Raw genomic sequence first — 22,734 nt, 5'->3', positions numbered from 1 at the left:
GAGGCCTGGGGGTAAATATTATCCTATTTGGTGCACCTAAAGAAGCAAAGATTATTTTAATGCGTAGGGGAGAAAGCACCTAACATGTTTTCCAACCTGCAGGTGATTCCACAAGCACAGAAGAGAAAGGATAAGCTCCTCCAGGCACCCTCAAAATTGACTTTTTTTGCTCTTTTTACTAACAGTTGCGCAGCTGATTCAGCCCGACTGCTCCCAGCTGCCCCCCATAAACCAAAATCACTTTTCCACTAAAGGCTCCGCTCACAACCCTCACACTGTCCCCCTCCAGCCATGAAGTGTCCAGGCTCTCTCCCAGTTCAACCAGTCCCTGGGGCAACTGGTGGGCTGGGTGGGGCCAGCACTTGAAACCTCACCCTTTTCTCCCATGCCAGCCAATTAGGGAGCCCCCCTGCTAATATTTTAAGAGGGGAAGGCTCTCATTTTTTTCAATTAAAGCATGTGAGAGGAAGAGGTTGGGCTGTGAAGGTTAGGAAGAAGGTAGTGAGGGTGTTTTGGGCTGTGGGAGGTGGTTGGGGGGTAGTAGAAGCAGGCAATGGGGGTAAGGGAAGGAAAGGAGGAGACTGTTAAGCCCACTGGTTGTGGGGTTTGGGGACAGGGGGGTGTGCATTGGGTTGTTTTGGGGGTCTGTGCTGTGGCTGTGGAGGTGTTGGGTGAGCCCCATCCCTAGGAGCATGCTGCAGGGTGGTTGCTTCTGCTGTCCCTGGGAGAATAGGTGAGGGGGGAGCTCTGGGTTGTTTTGGAGTGGTGTAAAGTGGGAATTGAATGCAATTTTTGGGGGTGGGAGAAGGGAATATGAAGCTGGCAGGAGGCAAAAGCCAAGGCCCTCATCCTGCAGGGGCTCCTTGTAGAGGGGCTTGGGCTTGTTGGTGCACAGATTTGGGGCAAACTGGGGAGATAATGGTTTTATGGAGTGAAAAATCCCATGGGTGATGGAAGGCAGTGGGCTGAGCAGAGCTGTGCCCCTATATTTGCACACGGAAAGTCATACCCACGTGTCTTGAAACCCCAGTAAGGCCATGAAGTTGTGGTGGGACATGGGTTGTTCTTCCCTGTGCTTCTTGCTCGTGTGGAGGAGCATTTGTAGGAGAACACAGCAGTAGCATCACAGCCATGAAGCTCTGCAGGTGATGTGCAGCTCTGAGCTATAGCCATGAGCTGCTCTGAGGCTCATTTTGTGCTGCCTTGTGCAAATCCTGTGCCTATGTAATTGGGAGGAGGACCAAAAGGGCCTGAGGTGTGGGCAGGCCACTTGACTGAGCGGTGTCTGGGGCCAGCAGCTGATCCTGGGGATCTGTCACCTCCTGGGTGACTCCTGACCTGGTACTGGCTTTAGCCTACAGTACGCAACACCCAGCCGAATGGGTGTAACTGGAACCAGCCTGTGAATAATTACCTCCTGCCCTGGGAGACATGGGGATAAAGCTCAGGTTTTTACTGCTACAAAAGCTATTCAGTTTGTAGGACCAGTTAAGGCATTAAATGGAAGGTACCATACCCAGGTAATGTTCTCTGACACATTTTCATCTTGGAGCTTTTCCCAAAAGGGTTTGTGCTCGTTGCAGCACATGAAGGCTTTTATGGCCATGCTGCCTTGCCTGGCCCTGTGGGATCAGCATTTGGGAGCAGCTGTGTCAGGCCCAGCCCAGATGCCTCTGCTGGTGGGTGCCCATGAATGTGCTTGATGTAAAAACCAACCTCAGAGTGGTGCCAGATGGCTCAGAGCCTTTCTTTGGGTGCTGTGGGGTTTGAAGCAGAGCCTCTGGTCTCTGGGGTTGGTCTGCAGGGGGAATTGGTGCTGGCAGCGACAGTTCTGGGCCTGAAGCAGTGGCTGGAGTTCAGGGAGCTTTTGCTCCAAGCGGTCTAAGGCCTTCCTGGAAAACCTGTGGTGGAAAAAGGCTTCTGGAAATCCACACATTGAATCCCTGCTTGAAGTGGGGTTAAAACAGGTTGCTCAGGGCCCTGTGCAGCCAGATTGTGAAATTCCCCATGAATTGGAGGCTCCTCAACTTCCTGATTCTGAAAGGGACCTGGCTCTCTCTGTGGACACTGCCAAAGGGGCTTGAGGAAGAAAACAGGGGTGTGAGGGGTTTGTGGTGAGCTCTTCCTGGGGCTGTGAGCTCAGCCTCTGACTGTTAGTTGTGTTTCTGAGCTGGAAATTTTCCCTCAGCTCTAGGGCACTTGGTGTGAGGAGGTCCTGCCATTCCCTCCCCAGCTGGCCGGGATGCCGGAGGGCCCCTCAGTGAGGAAGTTCCAGCTGCTGGCCTCCTGTTTTGTGGGGCAGGTGGTGGCCAAGGTGGGGGGAAGCACCAGGAAGATAAATGTGGATGACCTGAAGTCCTTGAGGCTCCAGGATGCCCAGGTGAGCTGTGCTGAAGGTGGCTTTATCAGTCCATGGCAGGCCCTGGAGGGAAGCCACTACCCTTTGGCCTGCCTCTGAGAGGCCTTCACGTGGGAGTAGTGTTTGGGTGCTTTTTGCTTCATATAGATGAAGAAGGGATGCTCTGAGCTCTGACAGGGCTGGCTCAGATGCAAATGGATCCTGTGAAGGGTTGGGTGATGTGCCTCCTGCTTAGAAGACACTAGGTAACAGCCCTTTGTATGGAAACAGCCAGAGATGATGTAGATCCTCAGTCCATCCTGCCTTCCTTTTCCTCAGGTTCATGGCAAGAACTTATTCCTGGCCTTTGTGGCAGCTGGCTGTCCCTTAGGACCAAGCACAGACAACCCAGTGCTGCAAGGAGAGGCTGCTAGTGGGACAAGTTCTCCTGCCCAGGTGTGTGCTCCACAGACACATCCCCAGGAAGAGGAGCTGCAGGAGCTCCAGTGCTCCAGACCTGATGTCCCAGGGGGTCCGGGCAGCTGGCTGCGTGTCCACTTTGGCTTATTCGGCAGCATTCGGGCAAATGAGTTCTCTAGAGCAAGCCAAGCCAACAAGAGGGGGGACTGGAAGGACCCCACACCCAGGTACTCGGTGGTGTTCACTCATTTTGGAGAGGCAATCTTCTGTTTCAGACTAAATTTATATGGGAATGCTTTTTAGTACTGTCCTTCCGCTTTCTTCCTCTCAGAATCTTAAAAGTAGGTCTTAAATAAGGAGGTGTGGGGTGTGTTCAACCAGGAACCCCATAGTAGGTTGCTGTTTGGGGATTGCTGTGCTGTAGGTGTGATGGAAGCCTGTCAGCAATATCAGTTGGGTAAGGTTTGCTTTGCACACATGTTGTCTTAATATTTTTCTCCTACCCTTAGTGAGAAGTGTTCTGCTCTCTGCTGTCTTCTGCCTCCTCCAGCCAGCCACAGCCTCTCTAATTCTTTAATTTTTCTGTTGTTTTATCTCCTTTGTTTCATCTCATCAGAGAACTAAGGGGTGGCACTTGAGGGCTTCATGTTGCCTGTCATCTTGGGAACCACAGTGTCAGTTAGGTTAAGACTTTTATTCAAAGATGACTTCTAGGATGCTAAAGTGAGTTATGCCCCCAAAATGCCAGCTTATACCACTTATACTTACAAAGCTTTTTTATTAACATCTGGGGTAGCTGAAACCACTGGCTGGAGTGATGCTCTTAGAGACAGTGGTGAAAACACTGCTGTTGAAGCCCAGATTACAACTGGTCCCCTTGGAGCCCTGGGGTGCTGGTACTCCAAGAGGTTTCCCTGGGGCTCTCATGGGAATTGATGGGCATTTGCTCTCCATGGGTTGATGGCTAATGATGTGTTCAGTCTGTTTTTTTTTTCTGTAAACTTAAGTTATGTGTGGACCCTTTCGAATACTTGATTTTTTTTTTTTTAATCTAAGCTGCTGCCTTTCTGCTCTGTTTTGTGCAAATCTCTTCAGCCAGACCCAGAACATAACAGGTGGTTTAGGGATGTTTATGGTAGAGCCTCTAACTTCTCTGCTTCTCCCAGGCTGGTTCTGCATTTTGAGAGCGGAGGCTTCCTTGTTTTCTACAACTGCCGAATGCAGTGGTGCTCGTCTCCGGTGGCTGATCCCACGTCTGACATCCTCTCTGCTGAGTTCCACCGTGGCCGGGCGCTGGATGCCCTCCGTGCACCCCATCCTGTCTGCTACACCCTCTTGGACCAGAGATATTTTTCAGGGCTGGGTGAGTTCCAGGACTTAGTGGCAGGGCAAGAAAGGGAGGAAAGGTTTTGGATACTTGGGTGCACACTGTGAGCTGAGTGAAATGTGTTAGTGTGGGCAGCTTGTACTTGTGGAAGAAAGGAGGATCTGCTTGATGAGTAGTGGGAAGGGAGTTGTCCTCTGGTTTGTTCCCAGCTGTAAGTCTGCTTGTTGTATGCCACCTCTGATATGGGAGATAGCATTGCAAGATGTGATATTTTCAGCAGAAATCACAGTGACTGGAAGCTGTGGGTCTGCATCACCTTGATAAGAAATATCCTTATAGTCTCCCGATTTTCTGACCTTTTGCAGGGAACATCATTAAAAATGAGATCCTCTACCTGGCAAAGATCCATCCATTAACACAAGGATCTCTCTTGGCACCCTCAGATCTCGAGCATCTACTCGACTGTGCCATTCAGTTCAGCTCGGACTGGCTGCAGAGCAAGCTGCGTGACGAAGGGCTGCACTTTCAGATCTACCAGAAGGAGCAGTGTCCCCTTGGGCATGCGGTGATGAAGGGAACCTTTGGACCCTCAGGTGGCTATAAGAGACTCACGTGGTGGTGTCCTCAGTGCCAGCCTGCAGTGCTGTCAGGGGTCGGGGAGCCTACCCCAGTCACTGAGTGACCTGGCTTTATGTTCCTTGGTTCCTGGAAGGTGTCCAAGTAGTCTCAGAAAGGTCTCCTGAGATGGGCTTCATGGTTTTTGGTGGTGTTGAGGCTGTTTGTTAGGGACAGGGATCTGGCAGAGTGAAGTACTCAGTGGAGGTGACAGGAGGCACTTTTGCATGCCTCTGGATGCAAAAAGGAGAAAGTGGTTGATTTTTTTTTTTTTTTTTTTTTTACACAGTCTTGTCACAAAGAAAAAGTTTAACCAGTTCTGAGGTGTTCTTGTCTCCATGTCTGCTACAGCAAATGGGAAGCTTAGGGTGTTGAGCAGGTGACTACTGTCACTGAGACTCTTACTCTTGACCCAAATATAAATAAAATGACTTCAGATGGAGTTGACTTAAAGGAGTAGGTCTGTCAGTCTACACAGCTTGATTGGTTCAGTGTTAGATAATCCTACTTCTGTTTTATGGCAGAGTTACGTGTGTATTTGGCTGTGATTAGGTGTGGTTAAAAAATGAGTGGCTGTTCCTCTGCCAGCTCTTGCGAGACAAGCTGCTTCCTTCCAAGGGATGAAAACCTCAGCAGTGCTTGGTGCAGCTCAGCTCTGCCTGCCAGAGCGTCTGCCCCCGCAGGCTGATTTTTTTTTTTTTTTTTTTTTTTCTGGCGAACTCTGCTAAATCCAGGTCTTGATGTCAAAAAATCAGCTGTAACAAAATACAGGTGTGGTTCTGAAGGGAGGGACTCAGTAAGGTCCACAGCTACAACCAGGATCACAAGCCTGACCAACGTGGGGGTATCTCACAATGTTTGTGATGGGGACTGCATGAAACTCATGATCTTCAAGGTAGCTTAAAAGCAGAAAGGTTCAGAAATAGATGATTCTTTCCCTAGCTGGTCAGAGCTGTCTCTCCTGCAACATCTGCCCTACTGCATGTTCTCTCTCCCTGAATTTGGCTTTACTTTAACAAAGGATTGTTGACTTGTGAGTGAAAAATAAAAACTGAATTAGCAGAACTGGTGATGTTCAGATGAAGTTCACTGTGTCTCTTTTGAGTGTTCCTTGGTTAAAAACATAAAGCACAAATGAGGGAACTCCAGAATCTCATGCTGCCCTGTTAGAGGATGGCACCAGCAGGAAGACATCTCATGGATCTAAAGGTGGGTTGTGAATCACTTGGGAATGATGGAGTTCAAGGCCTCAATGGCAGGCTGCTTCCCAAATTGGAGTTTCATGGCCACTGCCCTTGAGTGGTTGTGGGTGATGGGACTGCTGAATTTAGGGGGGTTTGGTACCAAAAGGGGTGGTTAATGGCACTTCTGAGGGTGTCCTGCAAAAGCTCACTTTCATCTTGTGACCAGCCCTGAGTGGCTGTTTGTTAGGAGGCAAGTTCTTAGTGAAAGAGGAGGCCTGAAAATGAAGTATGGGGGTTTGGGTGTCCTTCCTAAATAAAAATTTTGAGGTGAAATTGTGTCATGGCATTGCAAGAGCGTTTCCAGGGAGGTGGTGGGGTCACAGTCCATGGGTGAGTTTAGGGAAGGGCTGGATGGGGTCCTCAGGGACAGAGTTTAGTGGGAGATATTGGTGTAAAAGGTGAGTTCACGGTTGGATGTGGTGCTTTGGGACAGGGTTTAGCGGAGATATTGGTGGAAGGGGGAGCTTCAGGTTGAATGTAGTGCTTAGGGACACGCTTTAATGTGTGATATTAGCGACAAGGGATGGCTGGACGAGATATTATGTGAGGTGTTCTCCAATTTTTATACTTCTGGGGTTCAGGTGGGGGCTAGAAGCAAGCTACTGCCTCAAAGACCACCAGCACCTCAACCCCTGTGGCGCTGACAGGAGGCGGCCGCCATCTTGGCTCCTCCCTCTCCCCCCTCAGCGCTCCCGGCGCCACGCGAGTGCCCGCAGCGCCCGCTGCCCAATCAGCGCCCGCCGCCGGCTGTCACCCCAGCCGCGCCGCCTTCCTATTGGCCGAAACCCCTCTGGTACGACGAGAGGCCGACCAATAGGCGCTCCTATCTACCTGCCGAGCCATGAGGCGAGCACTCTGATTGGCGGAGCGGCTCCTCGAGGGGCCCGCCCCCCTCAGCGGTTTAGCAAGGGGAGGGGGAGGGCGAAGAGGGGGGAGCGGCGCCGGGAGCGCGCGTGGCGGCGTCGGGAGCGCGCGCGGGCAGCGGGAGCCCCCATGGAGCTGCTGCGGACATGGCTGGGGCACCCCGAGGACATCTACAACCTGCTGCGCTTCAAGATGGGCGGCTACCGGGCTGTCATGCCGCGCATCGACCCGGTGAGGGGCCGGGGATGCTCCGGGGCGCGTCCCCGTGGTGATGGAGGGGGGCGGGGGGGCTCCGTGCGCGGCCCCGCTGCGGGTTTTGGGGGGGGATTTGTGATGCTCGGGGGGGTTTTGCATCGCTCCCGGGGCTTTGCATGGTGCTGAGCATCGCTCATTGGGGTTTGCACGCTCCCCTTGCTTTGCATCGGCAGCCGGCTGGGCGTGCACGGCTGCTTGGTGTGTGCGGAGCCGCTTGCAGGCGATGCGCGCCCCCGCTTTGGGGGTCCCCGGCACCCCGGGGTGCTGCAGGCATCGCAGCAAGCCCCAATGCAAGAGGCTGGGTGCTCACGGTGCATTGCAGCGGCGCCGGTGCTGCCCTGCAGCGTGCTGCTTGCTCCCGGGTGCTTGCTGCATCAGCACCGGTGCTCGGCAGCCGCTTGGTTCTGCTCGTGTTTTGCACAGCTGCCGGCTTGCCTTGCATTGCACCGGCCCCGGTGCTTTGCATCGGTTTGCTTCCCAACAGATCAATGCTTCCCGTGCATTGCATCAACACCTTGCAGCAGCTTGGTGCTTCCTGGGCGTTGCAGCAGCCCCGGTGCATCCCGTGCGTGTTGTCCCGGTGCTTCCCGGCAGCTTGCTGTTTGCTACGCGTTGCCCCGGTGCTTTGCAGCAGCTCGGTGTTTCCCGTGCATTGCACCGGCGGCTTGTAGCAGCTTGATGCTTCCCTTAGATTAATTATCCCGGCCCTGGTGCCTTGCAGCACCTCGGTGCTTCCCGTGCATTGCTCCAGCACCTTGTAGCACCTTGATGCTCCCTGTGCATTGCTCCAGCACCTTCCTGCAGCACCTTCCTGCATCACCTTGGTGCTCCTCGTGCATTGCTCCAGCACCTTGTAGCACCTTGTTGCTTCCCGTGCATCGCCCCAGAGCTTCCCAGCACCTTGGTGCTCCCCGTGCATCGCTCCAGCACCTTGCAGCACCTTGCTGCTTCCCGTGCATCACTCCAGAGCTTCCCAGCACCTTGATGCTCCCTGTGCATTGCTCCAGCCCCTTGCAGCACCTTGGTGCTCCTCGTGCATTGCTCCAGCACCTTCTTACAGCACCTTGGTGCTTCCCATGCATTGCTCCAGCCCCTTGCAGCATCTTGGTGCTCCCCGTGCATCGCTCCAGCACCTTCCTGGAGCAGCTTGGTGCTCCCCGTGCATTGCTCCAGCACCTCGTAGCACCTTGGTGCTCCCCGTGCATTGCTCGAGCCCCTTGCAGCACCTCAGTGCTTCCCGTGCATCACCCCAGAGCTTCCCAGCACCTTTTTGCTTCCCGTGCATTGCTCTGACCCGGAGCCTTGCAGCACCTCGCTGCTCCCCTCGCATTGCACCTCTCCCACAGCCTTGCAGCAGCTCGCTGCTCCCCATGCATTGCCCCGTCGCGGTGCTCCCAGCAGCTTGCAGCCTCCCAGCACCACGCCGGGCGCTCAGCGGGTTAAGGGGGCGGTCAAGGGGGCGGAGCGGGCTCGGTGCCCCCCCCTTGGTGCCCCCCCCATCCCGCTGCCACCTCCCCGATGGCCGCCAGCACCAAAGCCGTGTCCCTTTTCAAGCGCACCCTGGCTCTGTCCCCCCCTCGGGGACCCCCCAGAGCTGCTCTGGGGCGGTTGCGGGGTGGGGGGCGGCGGGGGCAGCGCAGCGGGGCTGCCACCCAGTGCCCCCCTTCTCCTCCGGCCCCCCCACGCCTCCAACCCCCTCTGTGCCCCCCGGTTTCCCCCCAGGACTCGCTGGGACTCGGCCTCCGCACCTGCTACCGCTACCTCAACCAGACCAGCCGCAGCTTCGCCGCCGTCATCCAGGCCCTGGACGGAGAGCTGCGGTGAGCTGAAAGCAGGGGGCACCCGGGGGGGGGGCACGGCTGGGGGTGGGGAGGGTGGGGGTGCAATGGTATCAGGCTGCAGGGCTGCTTGGGGGGGGGTGGGAGGGGGCTGCGCGGTGCCCCCGGGCATTGGGGTTGCTCGGTTTGGGTGTTGGGGGGGTCTGTGCAATGTCCCCAAATATTGGGGTTGCTCGGTTTGGGTACTGGGGGGGGTCTGTGCAATGCCCCCAGGCACTGGAGTTACTTTAGGGGGGGTCTGTGTGGTGCCTTCAGGCACTGGGACCACTCGGTTTGGGTACTGGGGGATTTGAGGGGGTCTGTGCAATTCCCCCAAGTGCTGAAGCTGCCTGGGGGGGTTCTGGGGGGGGGGTCTGTGCAATGCCCCTAAGCATTGGGGTTGCTCAGTTTGGGTACTGGGGGGGTCTGTGCAATGCCCCCAAACACCAGGTCTGCTCATTCGGGATTTTTTTTTTGGAGGGGAACCATCCAACAGCCTTGCACCCCAAACCCTCCTGCCCCAATCAGCGCGGCGGTGCCCACGCCATGCCCCTGGGCTCCTCGGCGCAGCTGCTCCCTCCCCACGCAGCAGGGCTCGGGTTTTTTTTTTTTTTATTTTATTTTTTTTGGGGGCCCGCCGCCGGTCGCTGCGGCTCGTCTGGCAGCGGGAGGTGAAAGGCAGGGCCCGTGTGCTGCCTGTGACACCCTGGGAATGCGCGTCCTGGCAGCAGCAGCGGGAGCTGGCGCTGGGTGCCACGCCGGAGAGGCACGGCAGGAGGAGGCGAGCAGAAAACCGGGGCTGACCGAGGGTCTGGAGCCCGACAGAGAGGTTGGTGTGGAAGCAGCAGCCTCCAGAGCTCCGTCCCGGAGGTCCACGAGGTTTGCTGGGCGCCCAGATTTGCTTTAAAGCTTTCGCTGACCCCTGTGGAAAAAGGGGGATAAAAGCTTGGGGTCTTGTGCGCCTCTTTACGCACCCTAAATATTCCTTTATGTTCCTGATTTCCCCTCTGGGGAACTTTCCTCATCAATCCCGAGCCGTGTTAATGGTTCAAAGCAGGGGATCCCATAAGTAGGTGTACGTGTTGTGCCTGAATCCTTCCTGAATCTGCTGGTTCCTGAGCTGGCATTTGGGGCCAAGCTGGTGTTTGGGACACTGCCCCGCGGCTGCTCTCCAGTGTTTGTGAAATGGTTTTGCAGGAAAAGCCAAAAAAAAAAAAAAAAATCCAGCGGCTTGGAAAAGCGTGAGAAGGGCCAAAAACCCAACTTATTTTTTTCCCTGTTTTATTGATTGGCGCTTTCACTTCTCTTTAACACCTCGTAATGTGTTCCTGGTGTCTATAGGGTGCCGGTAATCTGTCCTGCCTGCCTTTTCTGCCCTTTAATCCTCCCCTTGTTGTAGTTTACCGGGATGGTGAAGGCTCCCTGTCCCCAGGGCACAGAAACGCCTGCCTGGCATCCTAAAAATGCTATCGGCGGCCGTTCCCGACCTACGTGCGGGGACTGCTGCTGAGTTATGGCCACAGCTCTGTGGCGGATCGGGAGAAATCCACTTCCCAAAGCTGCCTTTGGAGAGTTTGGGGATGAGGGAGGGAGAGGCAGAGCTGGCAGGTGGTGCTTGCGGCGGCGGTACCCGAGGGATCGATGTGCTGGGCTGGGAGGCTCGGCCTCATCTCTCTGGGTTTCTTTTTGGCCCTATAAATCCTGTGCTGCATGTGCCAGGACCCCATCCGGCCCGTTGCCCCGTGTTTAGGGCATCTTCTTGGGAAGGGGGTTGCCTAAACCCAGCGTTTCTCATTTCGGGAGGGTTCTGGGGAAGTGATTCCTTCCTGTGTGGCTTGGGTGCGGCAAGCCTGAGAGAAATCCGGAGCCTTTTTGGCTCTGCCTGCCCTCCCTGATGCTCCCGTTGCACCCTAAGGGGTGCCCTTACTCCCCCCAGGGTGGCTAAAAGGGCTCCAGGTGCAGCAGTAGGAACGGTCCCACCTGCTTTTCCCCTTGTCCTTGCTGTGAATTTGCTTTTTATTCCTGTAAACAGACCTCGGGCTCCGTCCCCCCGGGTCCTAGCGAGCGCTGGCCGGGAGCCTCGGAGCTCGCTCGGATTTTGCAGTGCCCTGCCCAGTGGTAAATAGCCAAAAAAGCCTTGCAAGGAACGCTCTGCTCCAGGGAGAAAGCCAGGGATGAACCTAAGCTGCTTTTCCCAAATAATAAGCAACCCTGATTAAGATGACGGTTTTCTCTCCCCCTGCAGCCACGCCGTCTGCATCTTCTACCTAGTTCTGCGTGCCCTGGACACCATAGAGGATGACATGACCATCAGCCTGGACGTAAAGGTCCCGATGCTGCACGAGTTTCACTCCTATCTCTACCAGCCGGACTGGAGGTACATGGAGAGCAAGGAGAAGGACCGCCAGGTGCTGGAGGACTTCCCCACGGTAAGGCACCTCTGAAAGCATCAGGTTCCTGGGGCAGAGCCCATGCATTTTTTTGGGTTTGCTGTCCTGGGACCCTTCGTGCAGAGGGAGATGAGGAAGACTTTCCTGGTGCCCAGCTTGAGGGAGGAACAGCGTTTGCAGCAGTCCTGCAGGATCTGCAGGAGTCTGAAGGTCTTCAGCGTAGAGCTTACGATAAAAAGCACCTTTGCTGTTCATAAACTTATTGCCCAAAGTGTTGCTATTTAAGGATCTTTCCAAAACGAAGGCACAAGGAGTCTGCATCTCCCCAGTAAGTTAATCAGTATTAGAGCTGCTTTGCTATTGCTCACATTGATCAAGAATAGTTGATGGTTTGTTTTTTTTTTTTTTTGCTTTGTTTTTAAAGCTCTGTTGAAGAAACAGTATAATATAGAAAAAAGCGTTTTTTTTTGTTGTTGTTGTTGTTTTTTTGTTGTTTTTTTTTTGTTTTTTTTTGAGGAAGTCCTGCTTTGCTCAGCTTTCTTCTGCTTATTTTTTTTCTGTCCTGATCAGGCTTTCCGTAGCAGTGGGAAAGGGGGTTGTCATTTGGAGAAGCAAGGTGGAGTGGAAACTTTGAGGCTCTGCTGCGGATGCATGGGATAGGAGAGAGCTGCACCAGGGAGTTGTTAATATATAGTGATAAAGATGTGGGTTTTATGCCACTGCTGTGGTAGTTCAGGAGAGATTTTCTGCTGGTAAGGTGTCTAGGGAACTTTGTTGTTCTCTGTTTTGTTTGTGTTATGCACTCAGGTGATAAGAGTTCATATTCAGGTATGATTTTAATAATATTTGGTAGGGATGTGCTCGCCAGCAGTTCTCTGCGTGGGGGATCCCAGCCCCTGAGGCAGAAGCTGAGCCCGTGCGCTTAATTTACGCAGCAATTGAATCACTGGGAAGGTTGTGGAGATGCAGGGGGAGGATCTCACACTCTCCCTGCTGTTTGATGCCTTTCCCGTTGTGCGAAGGGCACTCATGTCCTGCAAGAGCCAAAGCTGGAAAGCCTCAGGAGAACAGAGCACCAGCATCCTCTCCTTCCCTTCCTGTTCTTGGCGTGCTGGGATGCTCTCATCAATTTTGAGAAATGACTTAGCACACCAGGCATAGCTAGTTTTGTCCTGCACCTCCCAGAGGATGCAGGTCCAAGGCTGCAGAGTCTTCCCAAAGATTTCATCGTGTCTGATCTGCTGCCAGAGATCGTGCCGTTGAGATTGAGGATGGACAGAGCCTGTGCTTGGAGGGCCTTGAAACAACTCTTGTTGGGGGAGTCGTCCTAGATCTCTAGCCAGGGTGGGATAAGAGCCTGCTAAACAAGTCTGGTCTGCTAATAAATGTTGAATTCTGATTTTTATTATTATTTTTTTTCCTGCTGTCTTTGTTTCCTTGTGGTGGCTCGTGCTGCAGATCTCCATGGAGTTCAGGAACCTGTCGAAAGTCTACCAGGACGTGATTTCAGACATTTGCCACAAGATGGGTGTCGGGATGGCCGAGTTCTTGGAGAAGAAAGTCGATTCTCAGCGGGAGTGGGATAAGGTAAGTCAACCCGGACACGCTCAAGTTACCTTGCTCCAACCTAGTTACCTAGCACCAACACTCACTCACGTGGCAGAGGACATCTCTGGCAAGGTGTTTGGGCGTGGGAAGGCCAATGTTGCAAGGAGAACTTGCAGAAAACGTACCATGAATTGCCTCCTGAGCATCATTTTTGTAAAACGTGCTGTGAGAAGTGGGCAGCTCTTTGTAACCATTCCATTTATCTTGTTTTTCTTTTGTCCTTTCCCCTCCCGGTGCCTCCCAGTACTGTCACTACGTAGCTGGGCTGGTGGGGATAGGCCTTTCCCGTCTCTTCTCTGCATCAGAGCTAGAAGATCCGATTGTCGGGCAGGACACGGAGCTGGCAAACTCCATGGGCCTCTTCCTGCAGAAAACCAACATCATCCGTGACTATCTGGAGGACCAGCTGGAGGGAAGGGAGTTCTGGCCCAGAGAGGTAAGGGAGAGCACTGCCTTTGGGCGAGTGTTTCTGCTGTGCTTCGTGAGGAACTGCACGTACTGTGCTAATAAATTATGTAGGTACAGTCTTTGCTGCTCTGATAGTGCATTGCAGCCTCGCGTTGGAGGAGTTCCTCCTAGAATTTTCTTCAAAATCCCCATGGTCAGGGCTTTTCTGCTGTTCTGGCTTGTTTGTTGTTGTCCCTTGACAATCTTTGTGAACTTCTGTCCAAGATCTTTTGTGGATGTAGCCAAATGGACCACGCACAGCTAAAATTGTAGCATCTTTCATATCCCTTTAAATCGAAGTTAATGGGAGAGATTTGACAGTCTGCTCCAATTTTAAGGTTGCTGCTGTTGGTTGTATGTTCCTTTAATAACAACTTCTTCAAATGACACCTGGCTCACGAGTCCTACATCTATCTACAGCTGTTAGGCACTGATGTGGTGGCAAGATGATGTCTTTCCCCCACTGCTAAGAGCTTGTTGGGCAGCTTTTTCCCCTCTCCTATTAAGTCAGATCTGGGAATGAGGGAGAAAAAGACTGGCTGAGGTTTTTGGGAGGTTACCTAGTCTCTTCCCAGAGACAGGATCAGCTCTGCCTATCAGACAGATGCTTGTCTGCTGTTCTTGAAGCCCTCCAAGGAATTTTCTTTCTTCTTTAGCCGTGTAAGCCCTAGTCCTTCAAGGCTGTGGGGGTTCTTCCCCCAGACCTCAGACTTACCGATGTCTCCTTCACAGCATGAATGTACCCTCTAATTTGAGTCTTTATCTTGCTCTTTAGGTTTGGAGCAGATATGCAAAAAAGCTCTCGGACCTTGCCAAACCAGAGAACATCGATATGGCTGTCCAGTGTCTGAACGAGCTCATCACCAACGCTCTCCACCATGTCCCTGATGTCCTTACGTATCTGTCCCGCCTGAAAAACCAAAGTGTCTTCAACTTCTGTGCTATCCCCCAGGTAGGTTATGGCTTCCAAGTGGTTCTTCATCATCTGCAGCCCAGCTGATGAAGAGCTGGAGGTGGAAGGGTTACAGATCATGTCTGTGACAGAATCACACAATGCTAGGGATTGGAAGGGACCTCGAAAGACCATCTAGTCCAATCTAAAACACCACCTCCTTGGAGCTGCCAAAAGACGCTGCTAATTTCTGTGTTTCACCTGAGACAACCGATAGAAACGGATGCTACCTAGTCTCTAAGAGGGGCACCTTTTCCAGAGCAATTCCTCCTCCTCAGACAGCCTGTTGCTCTTCTGGTTTCTTGCTTTTGCCCTTGGTAGTGGTATCTTGAGGAAACCTCTTGCTCTTAGGTACCCTTAAGCTGCACTTGCAGGAGGCAGTCACCACCTTCCAAGGATGCTGCAGGTTGCGAGGCCTGGTTCCTCAGCTGGCAGGCATTCTCTGCCAGGCTTTTAGGAGACTTCTGCTCTTTAATTACTTCAGCCCCTGTTCCCACTCCCTCTACCCCCCTCCCCTCTGACCCATGCAGTAATAAGTGGAGGCAGAGGCTTTGCAGGGTGGAAAAGTCATAATTTATTCCTGGGGTAACTGAGGGTGGCTGCCACCCTCTGCCCGTCCCCAGGTGAGGCCCGGCCGCCTGCTCAGTTGCGGGGCCTGGCCTGGCGGACTGCATGGTCACCAGAGCCCAGCTTCTCCTCTTGGACCAGACGTAGCCAGGCCATGTCCTTGGCGTCAAGGTACTGCAGGGACAGTGGCAGTGTGTGCCCGTCCTGCTGCGATCTCCTTTGGGGCCAGCAGGGCGAGGCATTGCGCCGGGCGGGCATCAGATGGCCACAATAGGTCCATGGCACAGCGGGCAGGTGGCTCTTTGAGCGGCCCAGGGCAGGATGCACCCCAGGCAGAAGGAGTGCCCGCAGGGGTCCACACGAGTGGTGCTGGACAGCCGGTCCAGGCAGATGGGGCACGTCTCATCCCCGGGGGCCTCCTCCTCTGGCTGCTCCTGGTTCATGGTGCCTGCAGCCTCCGCGGTGTGGAGATGGTCGTTCCCTGTGGGAGGCTGCCCTGGTGCCAGGTGGTGATCAGCAGCCTCTGGTCCTCAGCACCTCTGCTGTGTATCAATGGCAGGACCTCGACGCTTCGTGTCTTCTTTTTTGGACCTCACCACCTTGTGTGCCACCAGCAGGAGTACTACAGAGAGAACCAGGAAGAAAATATTCTAATAGTTTAAGCTTTCTAGGTTCAACCTAGTTGTCTGTAGTACTATAGCACTAAATATTCTTAGTATGGATTACAAACATTGCAATGAAAATGGAAAATATGATAGGTTCCAGTGGGCAAGACTCTCCTTGGAACACATGAGGCACGTATATGTAGATATATTTGGTGACATTACCAAAGAACCTTGATGGCTCACGTGCAAAAAGAATGGCTTCGCGTGTGCCTCATGGAATACCTCCGCCTCTCTCCTTCCAGCACTGGGACCTCGAGCTCTCAAGTCCCACCAGCCAGACTGGCCGCAGGCGCATGGCTCAGGGTACTTATAGGCAGCCACATTTTGTGAGGCCGTAGGGTGACAGTGACTCTGGTGGCATCACAGGGGTCTTGCAGTGCCCCTGCTGGCAGCACTGCCAGAGGTCGCCTGGCTGTGGTGAGCCAATGCTGAGGTGAGATGGCTGCTTCCAGCTGACAGGAGCCATGTGTGCCAGGCTGGGGTCCAGGCCAGGAGGTCTGTGTGCGGCCTGGGACCTGCCTCTGGGAGCCAGGGATGTCCTTGACTGCAGCTGGGCACTCAAGCATTGGAGACGTCCTGGAGAAACCATGGAAACAAGAATAGAACATAAAATATCTATACAATAACCTGAAGGGAGTGAAGAAAGGAGGCCTGCTTTAGAATTCTCCCAAACAAGTCTTGGAAAGTTATGTGGCTTTTTGCATTTCACCGTTGATAAGGACACAACCAGAAACTGAGGACCAATTTATTACCTGGGAGGGTGGAAATCGGCCGGAGAAAGTGGGAACAGGCATGAGACATCTAGGATTCTTTATCAGGACCATCACCACCTCTTGTCTGTCTTGGTAGGACAAGAGAAATGAACAGCGCCTCACTGGTTACCTGAAGTGGGGGCGTTCTACGCCATCTTATGTGTCAGTGGGATCAAAAGGGCCTGTTTTCTACCCAGCAGGAAGCTCCCAGAAGGGTTGGGTCTGGAAGGGACCTCTGGAGGTCCTCTGCTCCAACCCCCCTCCTCAAGCAGGGACACCTAGAGCCGGATGGCTGCTGGGCAGTGCTGACAAGAACCTGGCTCCGTCTTCTTTGTATCCTCCCTGTGAGGATGTCTAAGCATTGCTAAGATCCCCCTGAGCCTACTCTCCTCCAGGGTGAGTGCTCAATGATGCACAGTTAGAGAATGACAGAATGTTAGGGATTGGAAGGCACTTTGAAAGATATCTAGTCCAATCCCCTTTCCGGAGCAGGAGCACCTAAATCATGTCACGCAGCAGGAATGCATTCAGGAACTCTCAGGTTCTTAGGTACCCTTAGACTGCACTTGCAGGGATGCTGCAGGTTGCCAGGCCCAGTTCCCCAGCTGGCAGGCATTCTCTGCTGCCAGGTTTTTAGGAGACTTGCTGTCAGCCTTTTTTCCCAGTCAGGCCAGGTCAGCTTTGTGGCTCCCAAATGACTTCTCATCCTGGGAACCTGCCACCTGCAGCCATTCCCCATCAACAGCAGAGATCCCCAAACACATTTTCGGTGCACATAGAGAGAGAGTACTGTGTTCAGCCCCTCACTGATCTATGCAGGAATGAGTGGAGGCAGAGGCTTTGCAGGCTGGAAAAGTCATAATTTATTCCTGGGGTAAATGTGGGTGCCACCCCCACAGCCCATCCCCAGGTGAGCCCCAGATGCTTCTCAGTTGCAGGGCCTGGCCCCGCGGCCCGCATGGTCGCCAGAGCCCGGCTCCTCCTCTTGGACCCAACGTAGCCAGGCGATGTCCTCGGCGTCGGGGTACTGCAGGGACCATGGCAGTGTGTGCCCGTCCTGCTGCGATCTTCTGGGGGGCCCGCAGGGCGAGGCGTTGTGCCAGGCGGGTGGCAGCAGGCGCACAATGGCTGCAATAGGCCTGCAGCACAGCAGGCAGGTGGCTCTTAGTGGCCCAGGGCAGGATGCACCCCAGGCAGAAGGAGTGCCCGCAGGGGTCCACATGAGTGGTGCTGGACAGCCAGCCCAGGCAGATGGGGCACGTCTCATCCCCGGGGGCCTCCTCCTCTGGTTGCTCCTGGTTCATGGTGCCTGCAACCTCTGCGGTGTGCAGGGCCTCAACTCTTTGTGTCTTCCTTGCGCTACATCAGGCACATATATGTAGATATATTTGGTGACATTACCAAAGAACCTTGATGGCTCGTGTGCAAAAAGAATGGCTTCGCGTGTGCCTCATGGAATACCTCCGCCTCTCTCCTTCCAGCACTGGGACCTCGAGCTCTCAAGTCCCACCAGCCAGACTAGCTGCAGGCGCATGGCTCAGGGTAGTTACAGGCAGCCACATTTTGTGAGGCCGTAGGGTGACAGTGACTCTGTGGTGGCATCACAGGGGTCTTGCAGTGCCCCTGCTGGCAGCACTGCCAGAGATCGCCTGGCTGTGATGAGCCAATGCTGAGGTGAGATGGCTGCTTCCAGCTGACAGGAGCCATGTGTGCCAGGCTGGGGTCCAGGCCAGGAGGTCTGTGTGCGGCCTGGGACCTGCCCCTGGGAGCCAGGCGTGTCCTTGACATGCAGCTGGGCACTCAAGCATTGGAGACATCCTGAAGTGACCATGGAAACAACAAGTGTAGAACACAAAATATGTAACAATAACTTGAAGGGATTGAAGAAAGTGCTGTTAAGAAAGAAGGCCTGCTTTCTAATTCTCCCAAACAAGTCTTGGAAAGTTATGTGGCTTTTTGCGTTTCACCATTGATAAGGACACAACAAGAAACTGAGGAGCACCTTATCACCTGGGAGGGTGGGAATTGGCCAGAGAAAGTGGGAACGGGCATGAGACATCTTGGGTTGTTTAGAGAAAATCAGGACCATCACCACCTCTTGTCTGTCTGAGGAGGATGAGAGAAATGAACAGCGCCTCATTGGGTACCTGAAGTGGGCGTGTTCTACGCCATCTTCTGACCTCTCAGTCCCCAGTTGGCAGAAACCTGCTGTTTCTCTCAGAAAACACCAGTGATGTTGAGAAAAGGCTAAAAAATCTCATACTGTCATATATCCACGGCATGAATGCATAGGCCTCTTTGTCCTCCCATTTTAATTCATGCCAGAACATGGGGATAGATAGATGACCCTCAATCTCTATTCACTTTTAGGCTTATTCACTGGATCGAAACAAATTTGAGAGAGATAGAAATGTAATGTATCTTTAAAATAAATAATAACAATTAAATAATAATAATAAAAAAAAATGTAAGGGAGTGAATTTCCAAAGTGGGGCTGGGGGGAGGAATGGCAGGCAACATTTGGGTTGTCAAATTCACCTACATTATTAATTGACATAATGCATGCTGCCTCCTTGTCAAGTCATCCTGTAGCTGCAATAATTCATCAGAGAGCCAGGAAATGCACCAAGGGAAGATATCTTTCTTTAGAGCAAACTCTGACGTGTTTTATTCTCTTATCTCTTTGTTCTTTGCTGGCGCGTGCTGTAAGTGGGATTGTGGCTCCACTCCAGTGTTTTGCTGTTGACTTCACTCGGGTTGAAGTTATTCCCTGGGCAGGCTCCTTGCAATGTAGTGAGGGCTCTTTGTTTTTCTCCTTAGGTGATGGCCATCGCCACTCTGGCCGCCTGCTATAACAACAAGCAGGTGTTCAGGGGCGTAGTGAAGATCCGGAAGGGACAAGCCGTCACTCTGATGATGGACGCCACAAACATACAGGCTGTCAAAGCCATCATGTACCAGTACGTGGAAGAGGTAGGTTGAGCAGCTTGCTTCGAGTCATTTCTGGCTGCTGCTGTTCTTGTTCTTGGTGGGAAATGGGCAGTCCCTTGCACGCCCTTGAATCTGTTAATCCCTTCATTAGGTCCCTATTAGTCCATCACCAGGGCATGGCGATGCCTGACGTGGTTCTGGCCTGGACCAAACAAGGTGCTTGACATTATTTAAATATACCCTCGGTCTGTGCCTGTGTTGGGAGGCAGAGACCAAAGTCTTGTCTTAATTCTGGTCAAGAGCAAGATGAGTCAGCTTACAGAGCGTGAGGGCTTCCTCTCTCTGAGCAGTCAAGAGGACTGGTTCTTCTGAACAGGTTTCATCATCTCCCCACAGACAGCTCCATGGTGAACACTCTTGTTTACACCGTGTCCATAGTTGCAGCGGGTGTGATGCAGTTTGTGTTTCCACTTCATGGGCAGCAGTAAATGAGGGCAGCCCATCTCAGGTGGTTAAGCAGCGGGATTCCTGCCTTTGGGGTGCTGTGGATGGAAAAAGTTTACATGGAAGGACAGCTGGTGGGTGGATTCATAGGGGTAAAAAAGTATATTCAGCAAGGGTTGTTGCCAGCAGTGAGTGAGGTTTGCTGGGCCAGACCTGCTTGCCCCAGCACCACCACTTGAAGTCGATGGATTGTGTCTGAGGCCCTGCGGCCCATCTCCCATCATGGGGTGCCCTCAAGAGGCTGCCTGGCTTAATGCACTTCTCCAGGGAAGTGGGCCCTGGCCCCGTACAGCAGCTGGGCCTTAGAATCATAGAGTCACAGAGTCATTAAAGTTGGAAAAGGCCTCCAAGATCACCTGGTCCAACCACCACACCACCACCAATATCACCACTAAAACATGTCCCCAAGCACCACATCCAAGCTCTCCTTGAACACCCCCAGGGACGGTGACTCCACCACCTCCTTGGGCAACCCGTCCCAACGCCTGACTGCTCTTTCTGGGCAGAAATGTCTCCTCATTTCCAACCTGAACCTCCCCTGGCACAACTTGAGGCCATTCCCTCTGGTCCTATCACTGGTTACCTGTGAGAAGAGGCCGACCCCCAGCTCCCCACCCCTTCCTTTCAGGCAGTTGCAGAGAGCAATAAGGTCTGCCCTGAGGCTCCTCTTCTCCAGACCAAACACCCCCATTTCCCTCAGCCGCTCCTCACAGGACTTGTGCTCCAGGCCCTTCACCAGCTTCGTAGCCCTGCTCTGGACACGCTCCAGGGCCTCGATGTCCTTGTAGCGAGGGGCCCAGAACTGAACACGGCACTCAAGATGTAGCCTCACTAGAGCAGAATTCAGGGGGATGATGGGCTCCTTTGCCCCTGCTGCTCCAGGGGGCAAACTGAGGTTACTCTTGGAGTTATGGAACTCATTACTCTTCCTTCCCCTCCCCAGATCTACCAGAAGATCCCCAGCACCGACCCTTCCTCCAACAAGACGCAGCAGATCATCGCCTCCATCCGCACCATGAGCCTGCCCGGCGGCCCCATGGCCTCGCGCCACCACTACTCCCCCATCTACCTGTCGTGCGCCATGCTGCTGGCCGCCCTCAGCTGGCAGTACCTCAGCACCATCTCCAAGGCCGCCGAAGAGTACGTCCAGGCGGGCGAGAACTGAAGGGTGAGCAGGCGGTGGGAGAGAAGAGATGGTCGGCGGACGGGCAGCAGAGGCAGGAGGCTCCTTGTCCCCTGCTGGTGGGGACAGCCAGGTGCCACCAGGTGCCACCGGGCCTGTGGGCGGTGACGAGGACGAGATGCTGGTGGCCTGGAGCCCCCTGGGGGGACGGCGTGGCATCGCCGGGCTCCGCTCCTCACCTCTCTTGCTGCCTGCGTGGCTGGTTGCAAGCACCAATCGGAGTCTTATTGTTTGGGGTTGAATTTGGATTTTGCTTTTTCCCCTCCTTTCCCTTTGGACGGTTTACCTGATAACTACCATTTTGTTCTTTCTTTTTTTTTTTTTTTTGGTTAGGATGGTTGAAATAGAAACTCCAGTTGCCTCTTTTCTTGCTTGAGATCTGAGACCCCTTTCCAGCTTGGAGCCGCGGGACGGGAGCCTTTTTTTTGGGTTTGGCCTCCTTTTCTTGCACAGCCCCTTTTCCCTATGTGGAGGGCTCTGGCTTCAGCCAGGAGGCACTGCAGAAAGCTCTGGCCATCTTCTGGCCACCAGCCCGGGCTGGTTGCCCTCCTGGCACCTAGAACCAGGGGCAATCTTCACCTTTCTGTCGTATTTGAGGAGGCTGCTAGGCTTGAAACAAGCCCTTTCCTTGTTCAATGTCGGAGGCGTGCTGCGCTGGCCACTGGCACCCAGCCCAAAGCCAGCTCTTGCAGCTCCTTCGTGCAGGTGGCACTGTGCATTGCAAAGTTTGGGGTTTTAGCAGCTGGGGAGGTGGTGAAAGGGAGAGGGAAGGAGTTGCCCTGGGCTAATAACCTTGAGCCTGAGGTGAGCACAGCCACCCACCTTTGCTGCATGCTCTGGGCTCTGTACTTTTGTAGCCCAGGGGGAGCCTGGGGTGGCCCAGGTGGGTTTTCCTGGCCCACTTGGCTGCAGCTCGGGGTGCTGTGAGTGAGCCTGACGTGCAAACTGGAAGAGCTTTCCACTGCTGCTGCTTCGAAACCCATCAGCCTGGACTTCAAGCGGGCTGCGTTCCCATGGGGAACGCCAGGGGTGGGAAGAGGAAACGGCTTTCATGTCCTGTTTTCCTGGATTTTGGCTTTCAGTGACCCTAATCCCTCACTGCTGCTTTGACTGTGTGATGGGGGGGACAGCCTGGGGCAGGACAGAGCAAAGCTTACCCCTACCAGGGGCGCTTGGTGGCCTTTGCAAGGCCAAGGCTGCGTGGCCAGACTGTCACTTGGAGGAAGCACCCCCTACTCCACGGGTACCTATGTAGATAGTTTTAAGCTGTCGTTCAAAAAAAAACTTGCGGTAGCTCCCTTTGTGCAGCTTCCTGTCTTGTTGACATTAAAGTTTTCTTTGGAAAAAAAAAAAAAAAAGAGTGTTTGAGAATTTCTTCCGCTGTTATTTCTCTTATTGTGGTAGTTCCCCCGCTATTGCACAAGTTACATAAAGTGCAGATGCTTCCTTGCAGGGCATGACAGTAATACCCTATTTAATTATACCCTAATACCCTATTTTCAGGCCCAATCTGGGCCTGAAAACTGAATTGTAACCTGGGGGGGAGACAGCTAAAGCTCAGTATATTGACTTTTATACCACTCCCTGTTGGGAAGAAGGGGAGTGGGGAAGCTGTGCCTACGTCAGGGACCTTCTCTGCTCTTCTGGGTTGGAGCTGGAGCCAGGCAGGAGGTAAGTTAGAGCCCTAGAGCATGTTGCAGGCTGGGGGACTACAAACAGCCCTTCTAGGGGCACTGCTGCCCTCTAGAAACCTCAGAAAGTCAAGACCAGTCTAGTCCAGCACCCCCTGGGCTGCTGCTGTGCTTGCCAGTGCCTGGAAACATCCCTGTTTCCCCAGCCCTGCACCCCTGGCTTC

At 53.6% G+C, this 22,734-nt stretch overlaps 2 protein-coding genes across 5 annotated transcripts; both read left to right on the top strand.

Annotated features, from left to right (window-relative positions):
• Positions 1-393: 393 nt before the first annotated feature.
• On the top strand, positions 394-5,789 carry NEIL2 (nei like DNA glycosylase 2). Of its 3 annotated transcripts, none has more exons than XM_084512925.1 (5): positions 394-498; positions 2,189-2,380; positions 2,678-2,985; positions 3,925-4,121; positions 4,451-5,789. In XM_084512925.1, the coding sequence occupies exons 2-5, from the start codon at positions 2,243-2,245 to the stop codon at positions 4,765-4,767; spliced, it is 960 nt and encodes a 319-aa protein (XP_084369051.1). In that variant the 5' UTR covers positions 394-498; positions 2,189-2,242; the 3' UTR covers positions 4,768-5,789. The 3 variants fall into 3 exon arrangements, with proteins under 3 accessions (XP_084369051.1, XP_084369052.1, XP_084369053.1); XM_084512926.1 differs by having other exon boundaries at positions 443-486; XM_084512927.1 differs by lacking the exon at positions 394-498 and adding an exon at positions 1,046-1,145.
• Positions 5,790-6,887: 1,098 nt separating this feature from the next.
• FDFT1 (farnesyl-diphosphate farnesyltransferase 1) lies at positions 6,888-22,237 on the top strand. 2 transcript variants are annotated; one of them, XM_084512923.1, is made up of 8 exons: positions 6,888-7,039; positions 8,786-8,883; positions 11,126-11,309; positions 12,729-12,857; positions 13,123-13,314; positions 14,101-14,277; positions 19,082-19,234; positions 20,640-22,237. In XM_084512923.1, the coding sequence occupies exons 1-8, from the start codon at positions 6,938-6,940 to the stop codon at positions 20,859-20,861; spliced, it is 1,257 nt and encodes a 418-aa protein (XP_084369049.1). In that variant the 5' UTR covers positions 6,888-6,937; the 3' UTR covers positions 20,862-22,237. The 2 variants fall into 2 exon arrangements, with proteins under 2 accessions (XP_084369049.1, XP_084369048.1); XM_084512922.1 differs by lacking the exon at positions 6,888-7,039 and having other exon boundaries at positions 8,564-8,883.
• Positions 22,238-22,734: the final 497 nt, after the last annotated feature.

Source organism: Aythya ferina (assembly GCF_964211825.1).
Source record: "Aythya ferina genome assembly, chromosome: 3".
Taxonomy (NCBI): Eukaryota; Metazoa; Chordata; class Aves; order Anseriformes; family Anatidae; genus Aythya; species Aythya ferina.
This window is presented reverse-complemented; position numbering and strand designations above follow the sequence as displayed.